General features: G+C 36.8%; 1 protein-coding gene across 3 annotated transcripts in view; it reads left to right on the plus strand.

The window, feature by feature from the left end:
• Window positions 1-21795, plus strand: part of LOC137386746 (LIM and SH3 domain protein 1-like) — a 32255-nt gene that overhangs the window by 1311 nt on the left and 9149 nt on the right. Inside the window, exons 2-9 of one of the 3 annotated variants that reach the window (XM_068072870.1) lie at window positions 3257-3353; window positions 4990-5084; window positions 7168-7252; window positions 9891-9924; window positions 10507-10644; window positions 12917-13018; window positions 15443-15604; window positions 17489-17659. In XM_068072870.1, coding sequence (XP_067928971.1) covers window positions 3282-3353; window positions 4990-5084; window positions 7168-7252; window positions 9891-9924; window positions 10507-10644; window positions 12917-13018; window positions 15443-15604; window positions 17489-17659 — 859 coding nt within the window. In that variant the 5' untranslated portion in view covers window positions 3257-3281. The remainder of the gene's footprint in view (window positions 1-3256; window positions 3354-4989; window positions 5085-7167; window positions 7253-9890; window positions 9925-10506; window positions 10645-12916; window positions 13019-15442; window positions 15605-17488; window positions 17660-21795) is intronic. The other 2 variants (XM_068072872.1, XM_068072871.1) reach the window with 2 other exon arrangements.

Here is a 21795-nt window from a genome sequence, read left to right on the forward strand (position 1 = left end):
TTGCTGGATTCCCCATTACCGTCATTGAAGTATCGTCAGCGCATCAATGGGTCATCTATGCACAATTTTGGATAGCGAAAACACTTGTACAGCTATTTGCATTGCTATATCTTTGCTCAAGGAAAAAGCAATACACATTGGTAAAACCAATGATATACAGCCCCCAAGGATAGCCGGCGGCTCTCATATGGGCGGGGTTTAATGATGGAGCTCTATTGGGATGAACCCGAACACGACACCCGAACAAACAAATATGCTGAATAAAGCCCCTCGTAAATTTACAAATATGAACTATAGTGATTATTTTGCTTATCTGGTGAATTCACTTTGTTGTCAAATAAATATAGTATCCCAATATTGTCACCATTATGATCAGTCAGTTGCCATTCGCAAGCATTCGTGATATTAATAGTCACTATCGTAAAATAGCTCCAATTCGGTTTTGTATTTAGATTTTGAGTATGAAAACTACACTGCACAGCTTTGCTTGCTGTTCTATCTTATTGGCCAGGTAAAACAATGTGAAAACGATGAAAGACTTTGTCATTTTATATTAGGGGTGGCAAAATATTAATCAAAAACTAGGAAAAAAAGCCGTTGTTCGGGTAAATTATATTCAACTTTAAGCATATACTACAACCTTTACAAATTTTAAAATTACTAAAAGTAGGTAATTTGAAATGTCTTATTTTGTATGGATGTATTATTTTGGTTAGGTATTACCCCTATATTGTAGAAATTCAAGGTTTGCTATTGTGAACCGCTGGTCTACTGACTGAATGAGCTAATGAAACGATAACAGCGAGTCGTGTTTTTCAAAACCTAACAAGGCAATGCGATCGCCCGCGAGAGTTGTGTTAACTCCGAAACCCAGGCTAGCATAATCCTAACAGAGCTCCATCATTAAACCACGCCCGTATGACAGCCGTCGGCTATCCTTGGGGGGCTGTATATCATTGGTAAAACAGAGTAGTACTAAAGTACACTAGGTGCTCAAGATGAATTGCACAATAAAAGCAAGCGATTTTCACAAATTTAATTATTAAAAAATCATTTGAAAGGTTTCATGAACAGTTCGAATTAACACTAGCCTCCATATATATATGCTACGAGTGAAAATATTTTTTCATCTACATGTATATAAATAGTTGTTTTTGCATAAAGTTGCGATATCATCACCATTCAAAAGTAAAGCTAAGATGACATTAGTTTGGATTGGCAATAAACAAAATTGGGATTGAGACTATGTTTGTTGGAATTGACTGTTTTAGCCGATTACAGATGTTTCAGTTCATCTCTGCCAACATAGACTAACATGCTCGTTTTGATCCAACGCATTCACATCGTGTTGACAACACCGTCGGCGAGTGTAACCAGGCCTATCGAAAAACCATGAAGACCGATGTAACCTGCATAACGGATCGGATTGCCAGCGACTAAACTGACATTATCAGCTACTAAACTAACATCACAAGCTCTAAACTGGGACTGTATCTGGGCATGTGGATATTAGAACGAAGTAAAATATTCAGCAAAGGCTGATGAGATTTCTTAAAAAGTGTGCTGTGGCCACACTCGAAGGGGTTAGATAGACGTATCCTCGGCTAGCCGCTGCAGCAGACCAAAGATGTCAGTATGTCTGGACCTGTTTTTGCTCGCTGGATTGCATCTCCTTACTGCCGAGAGAGGGACTCTAGTAATGCAAAAGCTGGTGTTCCTTAATACCTTTTGCATGCAGTTTTATGAAAATGACGCAAGTCAATGATAATCATTCTGACTGGAACGTCGCCAGGCGCAAACAAACGTCGCCAGGCCTTGAACAATAGGGGTTTCCACTACCCTATAGGTTTACAACTGTCAAATAATTTTTGTTAACTATTATCGTGAATCCTTGTAGTTCACTATTGTGTTTATCTAAGTGCATTTGTAGTATTTCATCTTTTTTCAAAACTGCGACAATATTCCCCCGACCAAACGAGCGAAGTTCGAGAGTTTTTATGATAAATGCATGTGCACACAACTTACGAAAATTATTCATCAACAGTGAGACGAACCCTTGTCCCAAAATCTCATCAACAAATTTAACCATCGTTTTGTAGAGTCGTTAAAGTATAATAACGATACAAAACACATATAAGCCTATTTAAATATGTTACCAAGTCTTTGTAAATTGTCGACAGTCTCTTAAAACTTACCCATCTGATCGGATTATACACAAATAGACAGATTAATTTGGCCGAAAATCATCACAAAACGCTTGAAAAGCTTGGTTTAATAAAAGTTTTGACCGGCAAACGAAACGCCGAGTGACAGAGAATAGAACCATTAAGTACAGAGAATAGAACCATTAAGTCGTGCGCATTTCACGAAAAAATAACGTTCACATTTCACCAGTCTATAGCATTGTCGAATTGCCGAAGGTTTCTGTAATTAACGTAGAAGTACAGAAATCGTTTCCTTTTTGCCGATTTCGAAGTAACTGACATTTTGGAAACTTTTAAGTACTTTGGTATTCTAACTGATGTCCAACGCAGTGTATGTAAAGGAAATGACGATGACATTTTTTTCTAACGATTCTTATGAGATTATTACAATATTTAATTATAAGTTTGGATGACTACAGAACAATGACTACGTGATACAGATTTTCTACAAATCTATATAAATATTACAACTTCTTGATATTGCTAGCTATGATGTTTTGAAATGTAAACAAAATTGTGCATTGGTTTTATATTATTACTATATTAATAATGTTGGTTATTCTAATAATATCAGTGCATTTTACTTCTAATATTGGCCAATATTGCATTTCTCCTATTGCAGGGGGAGAGATATAAACATATAATCTTTTCCTTTCATTATTGCTATTTGTTGTATATAATAACACCCACACCCAGTACATTACAGCTACCATTGCGGTTATCCTATTGCACTGCAGTGCCATTTGACTGCTAATATTGCATTTCTCAACCATCAGTACCCTTTCTTTTTTTCTAATATCTCTTTGGTCGTGGGCTGTATGACAGTGGAACTTCTAGTCTAAATATGCCCGCTTATTTGTGTGCGCAGGGTTTTGTTATTTCATCTCATGCTATTCTCAGGCCGGTGGTGAATCTTATATGTCACTCAACCGAATATAATCTACATAAGTCATATCATGCTTATTCCACACAAATCAGAAACAAGAGTTATGCTTCAGACCTGACAGAGTCAATAAATTTATGTGTGTTTAGTTATAGATGATTTCTTTCAGGTAAGTTCAAGAAAAGTTCGCAAAAATGCCTCCAAAGGCTTGCGCAGCATGCCAGAAGTCGGTTTTTCCTATGGAGGAGCTAAAATGTCTAGATAAAGTGAGTATTGTCTCTTAACAGTTTGATAAAGTGAGTATTGTCTTTTAACAGTTTGCACTAATGACGCATTGGAGTTTACTAGGTTTCAGTCGATGAATCTCGATCCCATGCAAGATCGATCTGCGTGCTCCTCTCCACTGATACTTATCAACTTACCTTTCATTCAAAAAGCACTGTGTTTTACTAAGATACTGTTGACAGGTACTAAAAATACTGGATCACTCTCACATCTTGTCAGTGTTGAATATGTGATAAGAGATTGTTTACAAGTTAATTTGGTGGTGTCACTCATAGCAAACATTGCTATTAGCTGTCCTATTTAACAGTGACACAAAATGACCTCTATCTCTTCTCATTTTGATGTTTCTAACTATGTGTTCGTAACGCTGAATTCAAATTATTTGTTTGCCTGTAATGTAGTTTGTTTAACCAGGGATGTTAGCATATCACCGGATCCGTAGTTCGGGTGTCATATCTTTGCTGTACATGACCAGTTGGCTTTGACCTAGCATTGTGATCACATGACACCTGACTTCTCATTAACAACATTTTATTCATGGTAAAAAACAGATGTGTGGTAAAGATTTACCATCTCCATCCAGCCACTTATCTAGTTTTAACAAAAAAGATTTTGTTAAATAAAATCTGAGTGTAACCATTGGTTCACTATATAAAAATAACCTGGTGGTTGTAATAGCTCTATCAGTGTTTTCATGACGCGGTCACGCCATAAGTTTCCGTCATGCGCTAGATTAAAGCGCAAAACATCCATAAAGCCTGGTTTCCATATAACAGCGCAAGGCGCGCAACAAGGCGCACGACGTCGTGCGTAGGCCAGTTGTGATATGAAAACGTCAACGCACGACGGTCGCGCGACGTGCGTACGCTGATCGCAAGTATCCAACAGAATGGATCCTTGCGATGGGTGCGTGCGATTATGTATCCCACAATACACCGCTAGATCTTTTCAACCTATCCCACAATTCCAGCGAAGGGCTTTGTTCCGAAGAAATCGGTCTCCCGTACGAAAGAGTAAGCCTGATTTTTATATGACAGCGTAATTTCGCAATGGAGGTCTGTTTTTCCGAATAAAAATGTCTCTCTTACGAAAAAGTAAGGAAAATATCCACCCTGTCCAATGCAAGCATGGAGCTTACGCGCGATATGGAAACACTGCCTCGCGGCCCAAGAGATGCATTGCGCACGATCACTGGGCCGCGCGCGATCATTGCGCTGTCATATGGAAACCAGGCTTAAGTCAAGCTAGTTTTGTTACGCACAAGTACAGATCATTTCATGCCTGTGAAAGATAGAAATGAAACTTCCGGATGATGCACAAAAAAATGCCGTGCAAGCTATTCCATTTTAAACATTTTCTACACTTCAATCGTGTTTATTTCCATTTGAGAAGTTGCGAATGCGCTGCTATGACCGTTGGCATATAAATTCTTATCCTTTTTTTTAGCAAAATGCCCGCATCAATCCGCATCATGTGAATGTCTATTGAAATACTTAGCGCATGATAAGTCACCTTGTGCACAGTTCCCAGTCCGCATTATGGAAACATTGTATATCACTGCGTTTCCTATACTAGCCCAGTCGCAGCCGTCATCCGCTAGAAACATTTCTTTTGCAGACTTGGCATAAAGGATGCTTCAAATGTCAGGTATGCAACATGACCCTGAATATGAAGAACTACAAGGGATACAATAAACTGCCCTACTGCAATGCGTGAGTGGTCATTTCCTCTCTGCCCAAGTCTTATAGCTATGCGAGTGTTACATGTGTCTGCATACTAATTACCTACTTCACTCATCCGCTATGGGGAGAAACTTGTCTTATTATAGCCAAAAGCAATCCCTGTAGCATCGCTAACAATTCGTTTACAAGAGAGGAGCGCTAGCCTAGTCTAGGTATGACCTGTTGCGAGCAAGCTAATCTATGTCAAACACGCGCATCCTAAATACCGCGGAATTTCTCCTCTCCGTATTCCATTATTAATTATGCAAATGGGTTAGACGAGCTTGTAGTTGTATTATAGCTCTTTTGAGTTCAAGAATCGCAGTCTCGCCATCGCATCAATTTACATTACATCACTTTTGTGATGCTGCATTCTTCTGTCTATAAAGTCTGCACGCTAGCTTGCTAGCAACCGGTTCATGCCAACTTTTATTTGGAAGAGATGATATCAGCTTGTTGCTAATGCTCCAAATATTTCAGTCTTGTTATTGTCATTAATCCTCAAGTTCAATACATAACCATAATATGAGCCATTTCTCTAACAACCATTTCATGCTGTAAGAAAGCTCTCTATTTCTGTATTTTACACCGATCATCTGCGTCTTTATTTGTATTACACGGCAAACATTAGATCTAGACAGGAAGGGAATATTGCCTTGTAGGAGTTAGAGAGAAGACTTGATTGGAATAACAATTAAACTGATATATCTACTAGTTGTGGTAATTATTTTCCAATATCTTAATAGATGGTTTTGTAATGCTAGCGTAGTCTTGTCTGCCTCCTATTCTGTCCACATGTATCATCAACAGCTACCAACACAAGTAGTTTCCTGTTTGCGGTTGGGTCGGGTCATCCGCTTGCTGCCTGGCTGTGTGCCAACTGATAAAGGCAGTCCTGAATCAAGGGCTGCTGATAGACACTTGACATATGATTGATGCTGTCTTTACAGCTTGAAGCCTGCTCCTGGTGTTGATTTCTTGGTGTACTAGCTGCTCTTCTAAAGGGCTAGTAACTAAAACTCGATATGTAACTCTCTTATTCTGAAGTAAAAGTGTAGTTCATTCCATTTCAATCTGGTATGTTTTCAAATGATTATTCCGCTTGATTTATAAAAAATAATTTATCATGTTTCTGGTACATTTATAAATAGACAATGTAATATAAAACTTTGTAATAATAATAAGGCAATTGGTTGTTTTCTCCTTTTTGTTTCTCTTTCTTGTTTGTTCTCTCTTTTCTCTCCCCCCCCCCCTCTCTCTCTCTTCTCCCTCTCTCTCTTCTCCCCCCTCTCTCCTCCCCTCTCTCTCCTATCCCTCTCTCTCCTCCCCCTCTCTCTCTCCAACCCCTCTCTCTCTCCTCCCCCTCTCTCTCTCCTCCCCCTTCTCTCTCCTCTTTCTCTTTCCCCCTCTTGCTTTCTCCCCTCTCTCTCCTCCCCCTCTTGCTTTCTCCCCTCTCTCTCCTCCCCCTCTCTCTCCTCCCCCTCTCTCTCTTTCCTCCCCCTCTCTCTTTCCCCCTCTCTCCTCCCCCTCTCTCTCCTTCTCTCTTCCCCTCTCTCTCTCTCTTTCCTCCCCCTCTCTCTCCTCCCCCTCTCTCTTTCCCCCCTCTCTCTCTTCTCCCCCTCTCTCTCTTCTCCCCCCCTCTCTCCTCCCCCTCTCTCTCTCCTCTCTCTCTCCTCTCTCTCTCCCCTCTCGCTCCTCCCCTCTCTCCTCCCCCTCTCTCCTCCCCCTCTCTCTCTCCCCTCTCGCTCCTCCCCTCTCTCCTCCCTCTCTCTCCTCCCCCTCTCTCTCCTCCCCCTCTCTCCCCCTCTCTCTCCTCCCCTTTCTCTCTCTTCCCCCCTCTTTCTTTCCTCCCCCCTCTCTCTCTTCCCCCTTTCTCCCCAACCATGTAAAAGGGTTTATTCACAGTTAGAAGTGCAAATGATTTTTAATACTGATTCCAGACAAATGTGTTTATCTCATCTTCATCACTGACACATTTAAAAATGAAAAGTATTAACAAAACCATGTTTCATAAATAGGCCTTTCGATACTAAACACATTCAACGTATTACGTCTATATGTGTGATTCTTGTAGGCACTATCCAGAAACGAAGTTCACTGCAGTCGCTGACACACCAGAAGCCAAGAGACTCGCACAGAATTCTAAAATACAAAGTAATGTAAGTGGGTGCACTAGAGTACTCTATGTCTATTACGTGTAGCACTCTATGTCTATTACGCGTGGCACTCCGTCTATTACGTGTAGCACTCTATGTCTATTACGCGTGGCACTCCGTCTATTACGTGTGGCACTCCGTCTATTACGTGTGGCACTCTATGTCTATGACGTGTGGCTGTCCTTATAACATGGTTTGTAAGGTGGCAGTGCTGAAAGTAGATGGTGAAAATATGGCAAAGAGTTGAGTGCAGTCGGGTTGATTCACAGGCAACTATGTTATCAGCTTTACGGAAAGGAAGGATCAACCTTCTGCAACATGTCTTTTGCTCACCTTAATATTCACCATAACTGCCAGCCATCATGTTTATAATTTACCTTAAACACTCTTACAACTGTTTAGTGATGCATTGGTTTGAATATTTGTGTGTTCCTTTGATGGTTTGTTGGTTCTTCAGTGAGCGTATCAGTCTGTTGAACTCGTTTCTATGGAAATTGAATAGATCATGGGCTAGGGTGGCTCCAGCTCGTCACAGTATCTTTATCAGATCTCATCGCCTTGGTGATTCTTATTGCTGATTCCCTACCTCTGTAGGTCTCTAGGCCAGTCGCTTTGTATCAAGCTCTTTGTTTTTAAAAACTTTGTGATAAGATATCAATTAGAGGTGCTAGGGCTATTATAGGGTGCTAGGGCTATTATCAGGCTCGTTTAAACACATACACGCACGAAGAGTTTGGTGTTATAGACAACTGAGACAAGTCGGAAAGCGAAACAAACAGTCGGTTGAGTATGTACATGTAGATGCTGGTAGGACCCTGGAATAGCCCTCCGGTCAGGTGGGGCCTAGTAGTTCAGGTTTATTGCACGGGTGGGGTGGATGGCGGAGTCATCAGAGAAGATGGCCTACCGGACCTAAAGCTGTGCAGATAGGGGAGTTGCCACTTTCTGGTGCTCATTTAAGATAGTGTATTGGTTGAGTGGGAGGACAACCACCGGAGTGAATTTTTAAATGTAAAAGGCATTGGGTTGGAGAGCAGTCATTTCCACCCTGTGACTGAACCAAACTAAATGTAAGTTGATCAACTAATTGCCAATGCTGAAGGTTCTCTGGAAAGCGAGTCTACATTCATTAGGTTTGTATTTGTGTGGGCCTTTCTGATTGTATCAATCAAAAAGTCTACTCTGTGGAAACATTGATTCTTCCAATTATGTCGCTGCTTCTATTCGGTTACATGGTTTACCATCACAGATGTTTATGATATGGGCACTACATACAACAATAACGCGTGTCAGGTTACATTATATGTCACACACCAATATGTCACACGCCATGGAAACCACGCGGCTTGCCTGGGTCAAGGTTGAAGCAAAGCGGGGGGGGGGGGGGGGGGCAAGTGAATGACATTGTATTTGGAAATGTTAGTCCCCGGGTCAGCCTGTATTGTTCTGTGAAGCCCACATGTAATGAAAATGCATGCAAACTTTTTATCCTTAGCATTTATACATAACAATTTCTATTGTAATACTTTTAATATAAATTTTAATTGTATGTTTTTAAATATACACTTTAAATAAGTTGACCTTAGGCGTTATATTATTTTAGTGTGTCCGGGTGTTTTCATTAGTTGAAACAATTTCTTTTTAGCACATTTTGTATTTTATTTTAAAATGCTGACAAATCGGTAGATGTAAATATCAAACACACATGAATTGATTATTAATCATTGTTGGAACTGTCGTAGTCTAGATACAGTCCAGGTGCAATGTAAATCTAGACTTCATTCGCTAATTGTTTAAATACTGCTCCAACGAGCTTAGACCTTGCTGTTCTCTCTAGTGCCAATATCTTGTACCCGTAAGCTTCGATCCTAGGAGTAAATTTCAATCTAGAGGCGTCGCGTTTGTTCACTGTTCTAGGCTAACACATGTCTTACAAAAGAGTAAAGTATGCTGTGTCAATGAAGCTTCAAGTCTGTCTACAGTTTGTAAATCAACTTACGGTAACTGCTGAATTTTGCTTTTAGTGTTGCACTAATTCATTGATCAGTGTTAAATTCAAGCAAGCCTGTCAACAAAAATAATAAAGGATGTGCATTTCTTAATTTACATCAGCAACCTATTCATCACTGACAGTAAACTCTGTTATAAATTATGTAAAAAGGGGTCTTAACAACCGATGCTGCCACGCTGTTTCTAATTATGAAGTTGGTAGATGAAACCAATTCTTCATCAGATGTGTTTGGGAAAACTTAGGAAGGAGAGGTATATTACATCTGTCTGTTTTTTACCAGTAACAGTTCATAAAATAATAATCTATAATATCATATAGATAATATGATATTATATAATATCATAAAATAGCTATAGTAAGCTGAATCTCTCAATACAGCAAAATTTTGTATTTATAACTATATATACCTGTATTTGCTGATAGCACACTCGATTACTTGCTAATTACTGCTTCACATATATTTACGAATAATAAGCTAGTCTACGTGGTATTTGTATATTATCACATTTGTATGAACTGCAGGTGAGTAGCTGAGTGAAATGGCAGGTCAATGGGCTGGCTCGGCCTCGGTTAAGATGGTTAGACTTGTAGGTGTTAGGAATGCTTCATTTCCTGTTCTACGTTTTGTAGATTACCTACCATGCTGAATATGAAAAGGAAAGAGGTACGTAGCATGAATAATGTTATCTACCATTCACGTTCTTATCAATGGGAAGGGACCCTCTTATCTCTTTAGTAGCCAAATATAACATAGATTTGGTACGTTCAAGTACTTCAGTAGTCCAAGTACTTGAGTAGGCAATAGCATGGGAGCAGTTGAGTGCTGCGGGTAGGGTGCTGACATCTCATTTGATGTAGCGGTGGGCCTCAGGCTTGCGTTACTAGTAAAGCCAGTCCGTAAATCGATTGTAGCTACTATTGCTAATTGTTGCTCATATAAGCGAGACTTATTAGACAGTGATTACATGGCTAGTCTCTTGCTAGGCGTGTATGGTTCCCCCTCATTGCATTCACCTGTCTGAGGACAGAACAAACCAATTGGGCCAATTCCATTTCAGGTACAGAATTTAGCTTGAAATTCTACATACAATGGTTATATGTAGGTAACATTGCATTTCTGTGTTAGCCAGTTATGTGTTCTGAGTTATGTCATTTACTGGGGGAAGGAGGGTGTAGGCTGGTGCACTGGCTACAAAAGTGCAATTCTGTAATGGGACTAGTGAAGGTCTGCTTAATCATTTGCCAGGTCAATACACGGCTGTTGCTGACGATCCAGAGACGCTGAGAGTGAAGAAGAACATGTCTACTATCAGTAATGTAGCGTATCACGGAGACCTCATTCGGAGGCAGGAGATGGAAAATACGAGGCCCAATGAATATGAACGTAGGTTTGTTGATTAGGTAGTGACTAATCTAAGCTGTCTTCACTGTACAAATGTGTACTCTTATTATTGCAAGTACAGTAGACGCTCCCACAACGTAAATAATCCGTTCCGATTACGTTTACGTTATACGAAGAGTAAAATACATGGAATTGCCTAATTCGTTCCAAGATCATCCCCCACCTTTGACCCTTCAAATAAGTAAAAACTAAACCTAACTTCTTAATTTAGTGAAAGTTATTGTAGTATTATTGGTTTGTATTGACAACCTTTCTCTTTTTCCTGTCATTTCCGCTTGGTTTAGTGTTTGTGATTACGGTAATTTCACAATAAGTGTAGGAGAGCGAAAACCTCTAAATATCCATTTAATCGATTTTTTCACTTTTTTTCTAGACAGTATTGTCTTCGTTGGACAGAAAACATTTTGTATGTCTAAAATAAAGTAAAACAAAAATATATATTTACTATCGTAAGCGCTGTCTGTTAGAGGTTAGAATAAAATATGGATCTCAATGAGACTCCAATTCAGATTGGTAGACTGACACACTCACACCCGCACCAATCGACCACCTTTAGGTACTTACTAATTGCGCAGCTACTTATTCTATATTCGATTCGACTCAACTAACGATCTCTCACAGCATGTTAGACTGCAAAAGGTATTAGTATATATAATATAGATACCCTTACAGGTAATATAATAGAGATAACATATAATAGAGATACCCTTACAGGTAATATAATAGAGATAACATATAATAGAGATACCCTTACAGGTAATATAATAGAGATAACATATAATAGAGATACCCTTACAGGTAATATAGTAGAGATAATATATAATAGTGATACCCTTACAGGTAATATAACAGAAATAACATATAATAGAGATACCCTTACAGGTAATATAATAGAGATAACATATAATAGAGATACCCTTACAGGGTTCTCTTCCAAATACGGCAAGAGAAAAAACAATATTTCAAAGGCTGCCAAATTCTAATTATTTAAATCTAATTTGAGAACTTTATACCATAGTGAATTTCTTTCATAATACGAAGCAACAACTTTGTATAAGTTCTTTACATTCTGAGGAATTTACATTATAGGAGGTTTATGTTATAGGAGCATCTACTGTATATAAGTAGATAACCGTAGCATTTCTGTCAGACTTTCTTGAACGTATGTCATCCCTCTCGCTTTTCTTCTCGAAGGTAGTACCTGAGACTGCATGCTCTTAGAGGCATAATGCATGACAGCCAAACCATTACCCTGGAATATCGCCTGTTGTTTTAATTTATTGGACAAGTTACTAACACATGCATGTTGCGCGCAACCATTTAAATATTTTTTGCAAGCTAGAGTTATCATCTCATGTTCGTAGTAAGAGTTGCAGATTGTTTTTTATTGCAGCCAACTCCAACCTCCAACTCCACAGACAACTCCAAACTAAAATATGCTGGTATATTTTAGTTTGGAGTTGTCTATGGTTTGGGTTGCTACTGCTGCATAGAGTAAACAACTTTTTATCATTTTATAAAATGACTAGCTGTACTACCCAGCGTTGCCCGGGTAATAAAAATGTTTTTGAACAGAAAATTGATCTGTATTTAACATATAAGAACATTTGCCATTCTAACTTTCAAGCTACATATCATGAGAAAAGTGTTTTGTGTAGTTGAAATAAATTAAGAGAGAAAATAAAAACAACTGTAAAGGTTTTCAAACTTTGTCAAACAAATAACTTTCAAACTTCATATCATGAGGAAATTTTTTGTGCAGGTCAAATAAAAAAAAATAAAGCAACTATAAAAGGGTTTAGATATAAATGTGAAATAATTAACAAGTAGTAGCTAAACTAAGTCTGTGTGCGTGCGCGCGTGTCTGTGTATAAAAAGATTATTGTTCCACCAGAAGCTATCCATCAAAACTTTGAATACGACGATACTGGTACCTCCCGATACCGGTACGAATGTAGAATGTATATAGATGCGTAGGTTTCACTTAAACGGGCACCAACTTAGCAAATTAATTTGTAAGTCTGTAGTAAAAAGTAGCAACAGACGGTAGTCTGATTTCAATGGGTTTTCTTTGGGAATCTATTACCTCTTCATTGGTTGATACTGTTGAAGATGAAAACTGACGTTCTGTATATAATGAACTCTGTAGCTATATGAGGTTTTTATCAATTTCATTTAAGGACTTGAACAAGCTCTATAAGCATAATAGTGCAAAGCTTTCTTTAGTTTCCTTATATGAAGGCTACATTTGCAGCCAGTGAGAGTTTGCAGCCCTCACACGAAGCCCCTCCTATGTCTTACACAGCTCCGCCTTCTCAACAGCAGCGATTATCGACCTCTTCTCAAGGTCAACAGTGTACGTCATGTCTTTGCTTTTACTACTAACTAGTAGCAGGGGACAACTCTTAATGCATCTTTTTTGAGAGAATCTCGCTAGATTGTCTCAGTTCCCTCTGAAACTTGGAATGCTGATAAAAAATGAACTTTGTAAAATATACAGCTGTACAAACTATGATAGTCGGTAAGAGTTGTCTCCCGCTGTTCACGGTTAGCTCACCCGCTATGTACTTTCATAAATAACCTTCATGCTAACTCGTTGCAGCTCCACCGCTTGCTCAGACCGTACCTTTGAATATACCTTACGACTATCAACCACCTGTACAAGGGCCCAAGTCATATGCCCGACCTGTTGTAACAATAGGCAAAGGGCAGGCTATCGGTAACTAGTGTGTACCGCCATCCCTGCATCTTGATATGTGTTGGAGCATGTTGTTATATTTAGTTGTTTGTACAAGATTTGAGAGTAATTATTGTATGCTATAGATCAGTAAGGTGGGTATACAGCATCTGTTGAGTATATAGCTACTACTGTGTATATAGCTACTACTGTGTATATAGCATCGGTTGAGTATATAGCTACTAATGTGTATATAGCTACTACTATGTATATAGCTACTACTGTGTATATAGTATCTGTTGAGTATATAGCTATTATTGTGTATATAGTTACTGGTAAGTATTTAGCTACTACTGTGTATATAGCATCTGTTGAGTAGCCTATATAGCTATTACTATATAGCGACTGGTGTGTATATAACTACTACTGTGTATACAGCATCTGTTGAGTATATAGCTACTACTGTGTATATAGCTACTACTGTGTATATAGCTGCTACTGTGTATATAGCTACTACTGTGTATATAGCTACTACTGTGATGCATGTTTGGTAGAAGTTGTGAATTCTATTTAAAGGCTGTGTACGAATTTCGTGTATAATCACGCAAGAATCTTAAAGGTTGACTTGCAACAAAATTCACATTACCGTTATTTGATATGAAAAGATTCACCATGTCTTACTCTGTTGTGCTGTAAGTGCAAAATATGTGGAAAGGTGATTACAAGCTCTTAAAAGCTCAAAAACGAACAGAAAATCGCAGCCACACGAGACCGCCGTAGTTTGGATTCCCTTTCCAAATCGGCTCAAATGTGATGTAGTTGTGAGAGATGGTTTCTGTTTACACTTTCTTGCAGCCTTATTCGTCGAAATATTTTTACCAAATATACTTCACGCATTCAATAAAACCATGTCTATTGTTCTTACGCGTCTATTTTATCGTCATCGTAATGCTGTCACTTTTAGCAGTGATATCTTATAACTTACCGTAAAAATTCGTTTAATTTTGTAGCCTTAGCTTGAAGGATTGAACATATCATTGTCTGATAATCATGACGAGCCTGTTGGTCACTTGTGATAATCGAAAAGTGCTGCAGAAATTATTTGCGAAGTATTGGGTCACATGATCAGATTACGACTTGCCGATTAGACCAGGCCGAAACAAAACAGTAAAGTAGCGAGCATCTATATTTGATACGGGGTCTTCGGTAAAACCCGAAGCGTTTGTTATAAACTAGTACTACGATAAGTTTTATATTGAGCTTTTTATTGGCCTTTCAATTCACGTGAGAACATACGTGACAAGACGATAACCAAATATCGTGGTTACATCATCGAATTAAAGAGATTCCAATCTATGGCGGCTTTTCGTTTTTGAGCTTTTAAGGGCTTGTAATCACATTTCCATATACTTGGCACTTACAACACAACAGAGTAAGACATGGTGAATCTTTTGATACCAAATAACTGTAATGTGAATTTTGTTGCAAGTTAACCTTTAAGTAATGTTAGTTGACCACAGCTGAAAGTGATCCACCTGTCTGTATCTGACCTGTCTGTATTCCTTATTTCCATGCTCATGTGGCATGTCAATCCATTAGCTTTAAATGGGTCAGTGTTGCTTATAGTGGCCTGATTGAGCAACAGCTCTCCGCTGTCCTGCTTTTTGTTGCTTGTGACAGTGACACCGTTTGCATTTTGCGAAATTGCATACGCTACAAAATAATGTTTATCTGGAATAATTTCTTCATGGTTTAATTTAGAATTAATTTTAATCATCGAGCAGGCTTGTGCACACGCAGCAGTAAGGGTCAATGACACTCCGATTATTGACCTAATAATTACTTACATAACCAATTATCCACTCTGTTACCTGAAGGCATAACTACGTTGTCATTTTCTCTGTAGCCTGACTCCACTGGATCTATTTTTTTCTGTTCAAAGGTCATGCAAGGATATAGTCTTAGCATAGACTCTAATTATAATATGGTCTGAAGTGTCATGATTATCAACCTGCATGCATGTGTGTGTGAACTATGTATGATAACATAACCACTTAGTATATCATAAGTTGGCTATTTATCAGTATTTGTACATTTATTTAGCCCAGCAGCCTGTGCTCCCACCATCCCAGTCAGGCTACGCTAGGAGGCCAGGCAGCATTAATGACTATGATCCGAGGTCTGGCCCCGGACAGGCCAGCTCTCCATATTCGAGCAAGCCCCAGTCCACTACAGCGTATAACTCACAGCAACAGGGCTCACAAGGTACCCCTCGACCTACTAAACCTTGATGGTTGTATCTTGTTTGTTACTGGTTGTGGTCTAACCATTCCGCTAGGATTATGGGTGAATTCTAAGGTAAAGGCTTCCTGTCTGCATGTAGCGATACCTGTTTTCTTTCCACGGACCAATCCCACATTTTATCACTGCCGGATATGTCCAAATTTTGTGGGTCTCATGTCGACAAGAAGTATTGGACAAGCATTGTTCGTTTTCATGGCAAGTTGTGCTCACTCTGACCAATGTTTGTACCCTATTACACAATTACAGTAGGCTCTCCGGAGGCCTATACCGTGATTGGCTCTACGTGTCTATTTTTCTTGTTTGTAAACCAATCATTTATCAGATAGGTGTGTTTAGTCTTCCCAACTATACAATTTGAATGGCTCGTAGACTATGAATCACATGTTGCGCTTTGTCGGTTTGTTTGTGTTACAATACCCTTCTTCTTTCACAACATGCTAATGGTGTTTGGTAATTCCTTCAATGGCAGTAGAGAGAGCACACTTTTATACGCTGTCATTTCATTAACTAGAGCTGAGTTAATGAAGTCATTTCACAAAGCAAACAGCTAAAATCACTTTCAGTTGAACAGCAGTTATACAGCTATTTCGCAAGCTAACTTTTAGCATTGTAAGCGCAGATATTAGACATGTTGAGATGTTATACGCATTGAGAGAGATTTGGTTGCTAAAATGTTTTATTGATATTCCGTAAAAATGACTTATGATCATTCTTCTTTTCACACCCGATATGGTTTAGAGATCGGAGGTTTAGGGAGAGGATGTTTATGGTTTAGAGATCGGAGGTTTAGGGAGAGGATGTTTATGGTTTAGAGATCGGAGGTTTAGGGAGAGGATGTTTAGGGTTTAGAGATCGGAGGTTTATGGAGAGGATGTTTAGGGTTTAGAGATCAGAGGTTTAGGGAGAGGATGTTTAGGGTTTAGAGATCGGAGGTTTAGGGAGAGGATGTTTATGGTTTAGAGATCGGAGGTTTAGGGAGAGGATGTTTAGGGTTTAGAGATCAGAGGTTTAGGGAGAGGATGTTTAGGGTTTAGAGATCGGAGGTTTATGGAGAGGATGTTTAGGGTTTAGAGATCAGAGGTTTAGGGAGAGGATGTTTAGGGTTTAGAGATCGGAGGTTTAGGGAGAGGATGTTTATGGTTTAGAGATCGGAGGTTTAGGGAGAGGATGTTTAGGGTTTAGAGATCAGAGGTTTAGGGAGAGGATGTTTAGGGTTTAGAGATCGGAGGTTTAGGGAGAGGATGTTTAGGGTTTAGAGATCGGAGGTTTAGGGAGAGGATGTATACAAATACAGTGTTTCATAAGGTGTGCCTAGTTGTTGAAGCATGACCGATGTTTAGCTTCTGGTTAGCTTCGATTAAACCTAACTGAATCGATAGCCAAGTGGATTCTGAATCACTTTGGGAATCAATATTTAATTAACTTTGTCAATTACTTCTTTATCTTAATGACTTGTGACACTCATTAATCTGTGAGTTTCCAGTCCCTTCCGGCAGTGTCTATCTGAAAGGCCCATGAGATCATATCTGCTCATGAACATTAAGTTTAATGAGTGCCAGTTAACTCACTCTCCACTGTTCTTGTCAGTGCACTACGCTAGTTGAAGTCTCCGTTTTCCTCTCATTAATATTATTGTCACTATATTTTAATTGGAGAAAAGGTATTTCAAGAATCACAAACAAAATTTCGGAGTCATCAAATTTTTCCGTGACAATGTGTAGCGACATGTACATGTAGTTGCGAATAGTTATCAATTAAATTGATGAGATGAGGGCTCTCTCTACTGTCATTTGTCTTCTCTTGCAATGATATGAATACTAACCAACATCCTCTGCTTGCTCTCAGCATATGGCAGCAGGGTTTCTAGCGGTGCTGCACCATCAAATATGAGCAACCAATACAATCAGAGGCCAATGGGTCAACAGTCAGCATTCAACTATAGCCAGCTAGCTGCTCCACAACCTTATACCCCTCAATCACAATCTCCAGGCTATCGGCCACCTTATAGTCCCACAGGTAATGTCTATTTAAGATATCCACAACCGGTGCAAGATATCTAACAGACCTACACTGCTCCACAAAGGATGTGTTTTCTGTGCTTAGGCAAATTGCTAAAATTGAAACTTTCAAGGCAACAAGCTTTGGAGATCATATATCGCTAGATTTGTTCTAAAAACTATATTACAGCAAAGTTTAACATAAAGCAAATAGTTACAATATAGTTATATACATCCTAATATATACTCTCTAGTTACAGTATAGTTAGATATATCCTAATATATACTCTCTAGTTACAGTATAGTTAGATATGTCCTAATATATACTCTCTAATTACAGTATAGTTAGATATTATCCTAATATATACTCTCTTGTTACAGTATAGTTAGATATGTCCTAATATATACTCTCTAGTTGCAGTATAGTTAGATATATCCTAATATATACTCTCTAGTTACAGTATAGTTAGATATGTCCTAATATATACTCTCTAGTTACAGTATAGTTAGATATGTCCTAATATATATACTCTAGTTGCAGTATAGTTAGATATGTCCTAATATATATACTCTAGTTACAGTATAGTTAGATATGTCCTAATATATACTCTCTTGTTACAGTATAGTTAGATATGTCCTAATATATATACTCTCTAGTTGCAGTATAGTTAGATATGTCCTAATATATACTCTCTAATTACAGTATAGTTAGATATTATCCTAATATATACTCTCTTGTTACAGTATAGTTAGATATGTCCTAATATATACTCTCTAGTTGCAGTATAGTTAGATATATCCTAATATATACTCTCTAGTTACAGTATAGTTAGATATGTCCTAATATATACTCTCTAGTTACAGTATAGTTAGATATGTCCTAATATATATACTCTAGTTGCAGTATAGTTAGATATGTCCTAATATATATACTCTAGTTACAGTATAGTTAGATATGTCCTAATATATACTCTCTTGTTACAGTATAGTTAGATATGTCCTAATATATATACTCTCTAGTTGCAGTATAGTTAGATATGTCCTAATATATACTCTCTAGTTACAGTATAGTTAGATATGTCCTAATATATACTCTCTAGTTACAGTATAGTTAGATATTATCCTAATATATACTCTCTTGTTACAGTATAGTTAGATATGTCCTAATATATATACTCTAGTTACAGTATAGTTAGATATGTCCTAATATATACTCTCTTGTTACAGTATAGTTAGATATGTCCTAATATATACTCTCTAGTTACAGTATAGTTAGATATGTCCTAATATATACTCTCTAGTTACAGTATAGTTAGATATGTCCTAATATATACTCTCTAGTTACAGTATAGTTAGATATGTCCTAATATATACTCTCTAGTTACAGTATAGTTAGATATGTCCTAATATATACTCTCTTGTTACAGTATAATTAGATATGTCCTAATATATACTCTCTAATTACAGTATAGTTAGATATTATCCTAATATATACTCTCTTGTTACAGTATAGTTAGATATGTCCTAATATATACTCTCTAGTTACAGTATAGTTAGATATGTCCTAATATATATACTCTAGTTACAGTATAGTTAGATATGTCCTAATATATACTCTCTAGTTACAGTATAGTTAGATATGTCCTAATATATATACTCTCTAGTTACAGTATAGTTAGATATGTCCTAATATATACTCTCTAGTTACAGTATAGTTAGATATGTCCTAATATATACTCTCTTGTTACAGTATAATTAGATATGTCCTAATATATACTCTCTAATTACAGTATAGTTAGATATTATCCTAATATATACTCTCTTGTTACAGTATAGTTAGATATGTCCTAATATATACTCTCTAGTTACAGTATAGTTAGATATGTCCTAATATATACTCTCTAGTTACAGTATAGTTAGATATGTCCTAATATATACTCTCTAGTTACAGTATAGTTAGATATGTCCTAATATATACTCTCTTGTTACAGTATAGTTAGATATGTCCTAATATATATACTCTCTAGTTGCAGTATAGTTAGATATGTCCTAATATATACTCTCTAGTTACAGTATAGTTAGATATGTCCTAATATATACTCTCTAGTTACAGTATAGTTAGATATTATCCTAATATATACTCTCTTGTTACAGTATAGTTAGATATGTCCTAATATATATACTCTAGTTACAGTATAGTTAGATATGTCCTAATATATACTCTCTTGTTACAGTATAGTTAGATATATCCTAATATATACTCTCTAGTTACAGTATAGTTAGATATGTCCTAATATATACTCTCTAGTTACAGTATAGTTAGATATGTCCTAATATATACTCTCTAGTTACAGTATAGTTAGATATGTCCTAATATATACTCTCTAGTTACAGTATAGTTAGATATGTCCTAATATATACTCTCTTGTTACAGTATAATTAGATATGTCCTAATATATACTCTCTAATTACAGTATAGTTAGATATTATCCTAATATATACTCTCTTGTTACAGTATAGTTAGATATGTCCTAATATATACTCTCTAGTTACAGTATAGTTAGATATGTCCTAATATATATACTCTAGTTACAGTATAGTTAGATATGTCCTAATATATACTCTCTAGTTACAGTATAGTTAGATATGTCCTAATATATATACTCTCTAGTTACAGTATAGTTAGATATGTCCTAATATATACTCTCTAGTTACAGTATAGTTAGATATGTCCTAATATATACTCTCTTGTTACAGTATAATTAGATATGTCCTAATATATACTCTCTAATTACAGTATAGTTAGATATTATCCTAATATATACTCTCTTGTTACAGTATAGTTAGATATGTCCTAATATATACTCTCTAGTTACAGTATAGTTAGATATGTCCTAATATATACTCTCTAGTTACAGTATAGTTAGATATGTCCTAATATATACTCTCTAGTTACAGTATAGTTAGATATGTCCTAATATATACTCTCTAGTTACAGTATAGTTAGATATGTCCTAATATATACTCTCTAGTTACAGTATAGTTAGATATGTCCTAATATATACTCTCTTGTTACAGTATAGTTAGATATGTCCTAATATATACTCTCTAGTTACAGTATAGTTAGATATATCCTAATATATACTCTCTAGTTACAGTATAATTAGATATGTCCTAATATATACTCTCTAGTTACAGTATAGTTAGATATGTCCTAATATATACTCTCTAGTTACAGTATAGTTAGATATGTCCTAATATATACTCTCTAGTTACAGTATAGTTAGATATGTCCTAATATATACTCTCTAGTTACAGTATAGTTAGATATGTCCTAATATATACTCTCTAGTTACAGTATAGTTAGATATGTCCTAATATATACTCTCTAGTTACAGTATAGTTAGATATTATCCTAATATATACTCTCTTGTTACAGTATAGTTAGATATGTCCTAATATATACTCTCTAGTTACAGTATAGTTAGATATGTCCTAATATATACTCTCTAGTTACAGTATAGTTAGATATTATCCTAATATATACTCTCTTGTTACAGTATAGTTAGATATGTCCTAATATATATACTCTAGTTACAGTATAGTTAGATATGTCCTAATATATACTCTCTAGTTACAGTATAGTTAGATATGTCCTAATATATACTCTCTAGTTACAGTATAGTTAGATATGTCCTAATATATACTCTCTTGTTACAGTATAATTAGATATGTCCTAATATATACTCTCTAATTGCAGTATAGTTAGATATTATCCTAATATATACTCTCTTGTTACAGTATAGTTAGATATGTCCTAATATATACTCTCTAGTTACAGTATAGTTAGATATGTCCTAATATATATACTCTAGTTACAGTATAGTTAGATATGTCCTAATATATACTCTCTAGTTACAGTATAGTTAGATATGTCCTAATATATATACTCTCTAGTTACAGTATAGTTAGATATGTCCTAATATATACTCTCTAGTTACAGTATAGTTAGATATGTCCTAATATATACTCTCTTGTTACAGTATAATTAGATATGTCCTAATATATACTCTCTAGTTACAGTATAGTTAGATATGTCCTAATATATACTCTCTAGTTACAGTATAGTTAGATATTATCCTAATATATACTCTC

The sequence above is a fragment of the Watersipora subatra genome, chromosome 2 (assembly GCF_963576615.1).
Source record: "Watersipora subatra chromosome 2, tzWatSuba1.1, whole genome shotgun sequence".
Lineage (NCBI taxonomy): Eukaryota > Metazoa > Bryozoa > Gymnolaemata > Cheilostomatida > Watersiporidae > Watersipora > Watersipora subatra.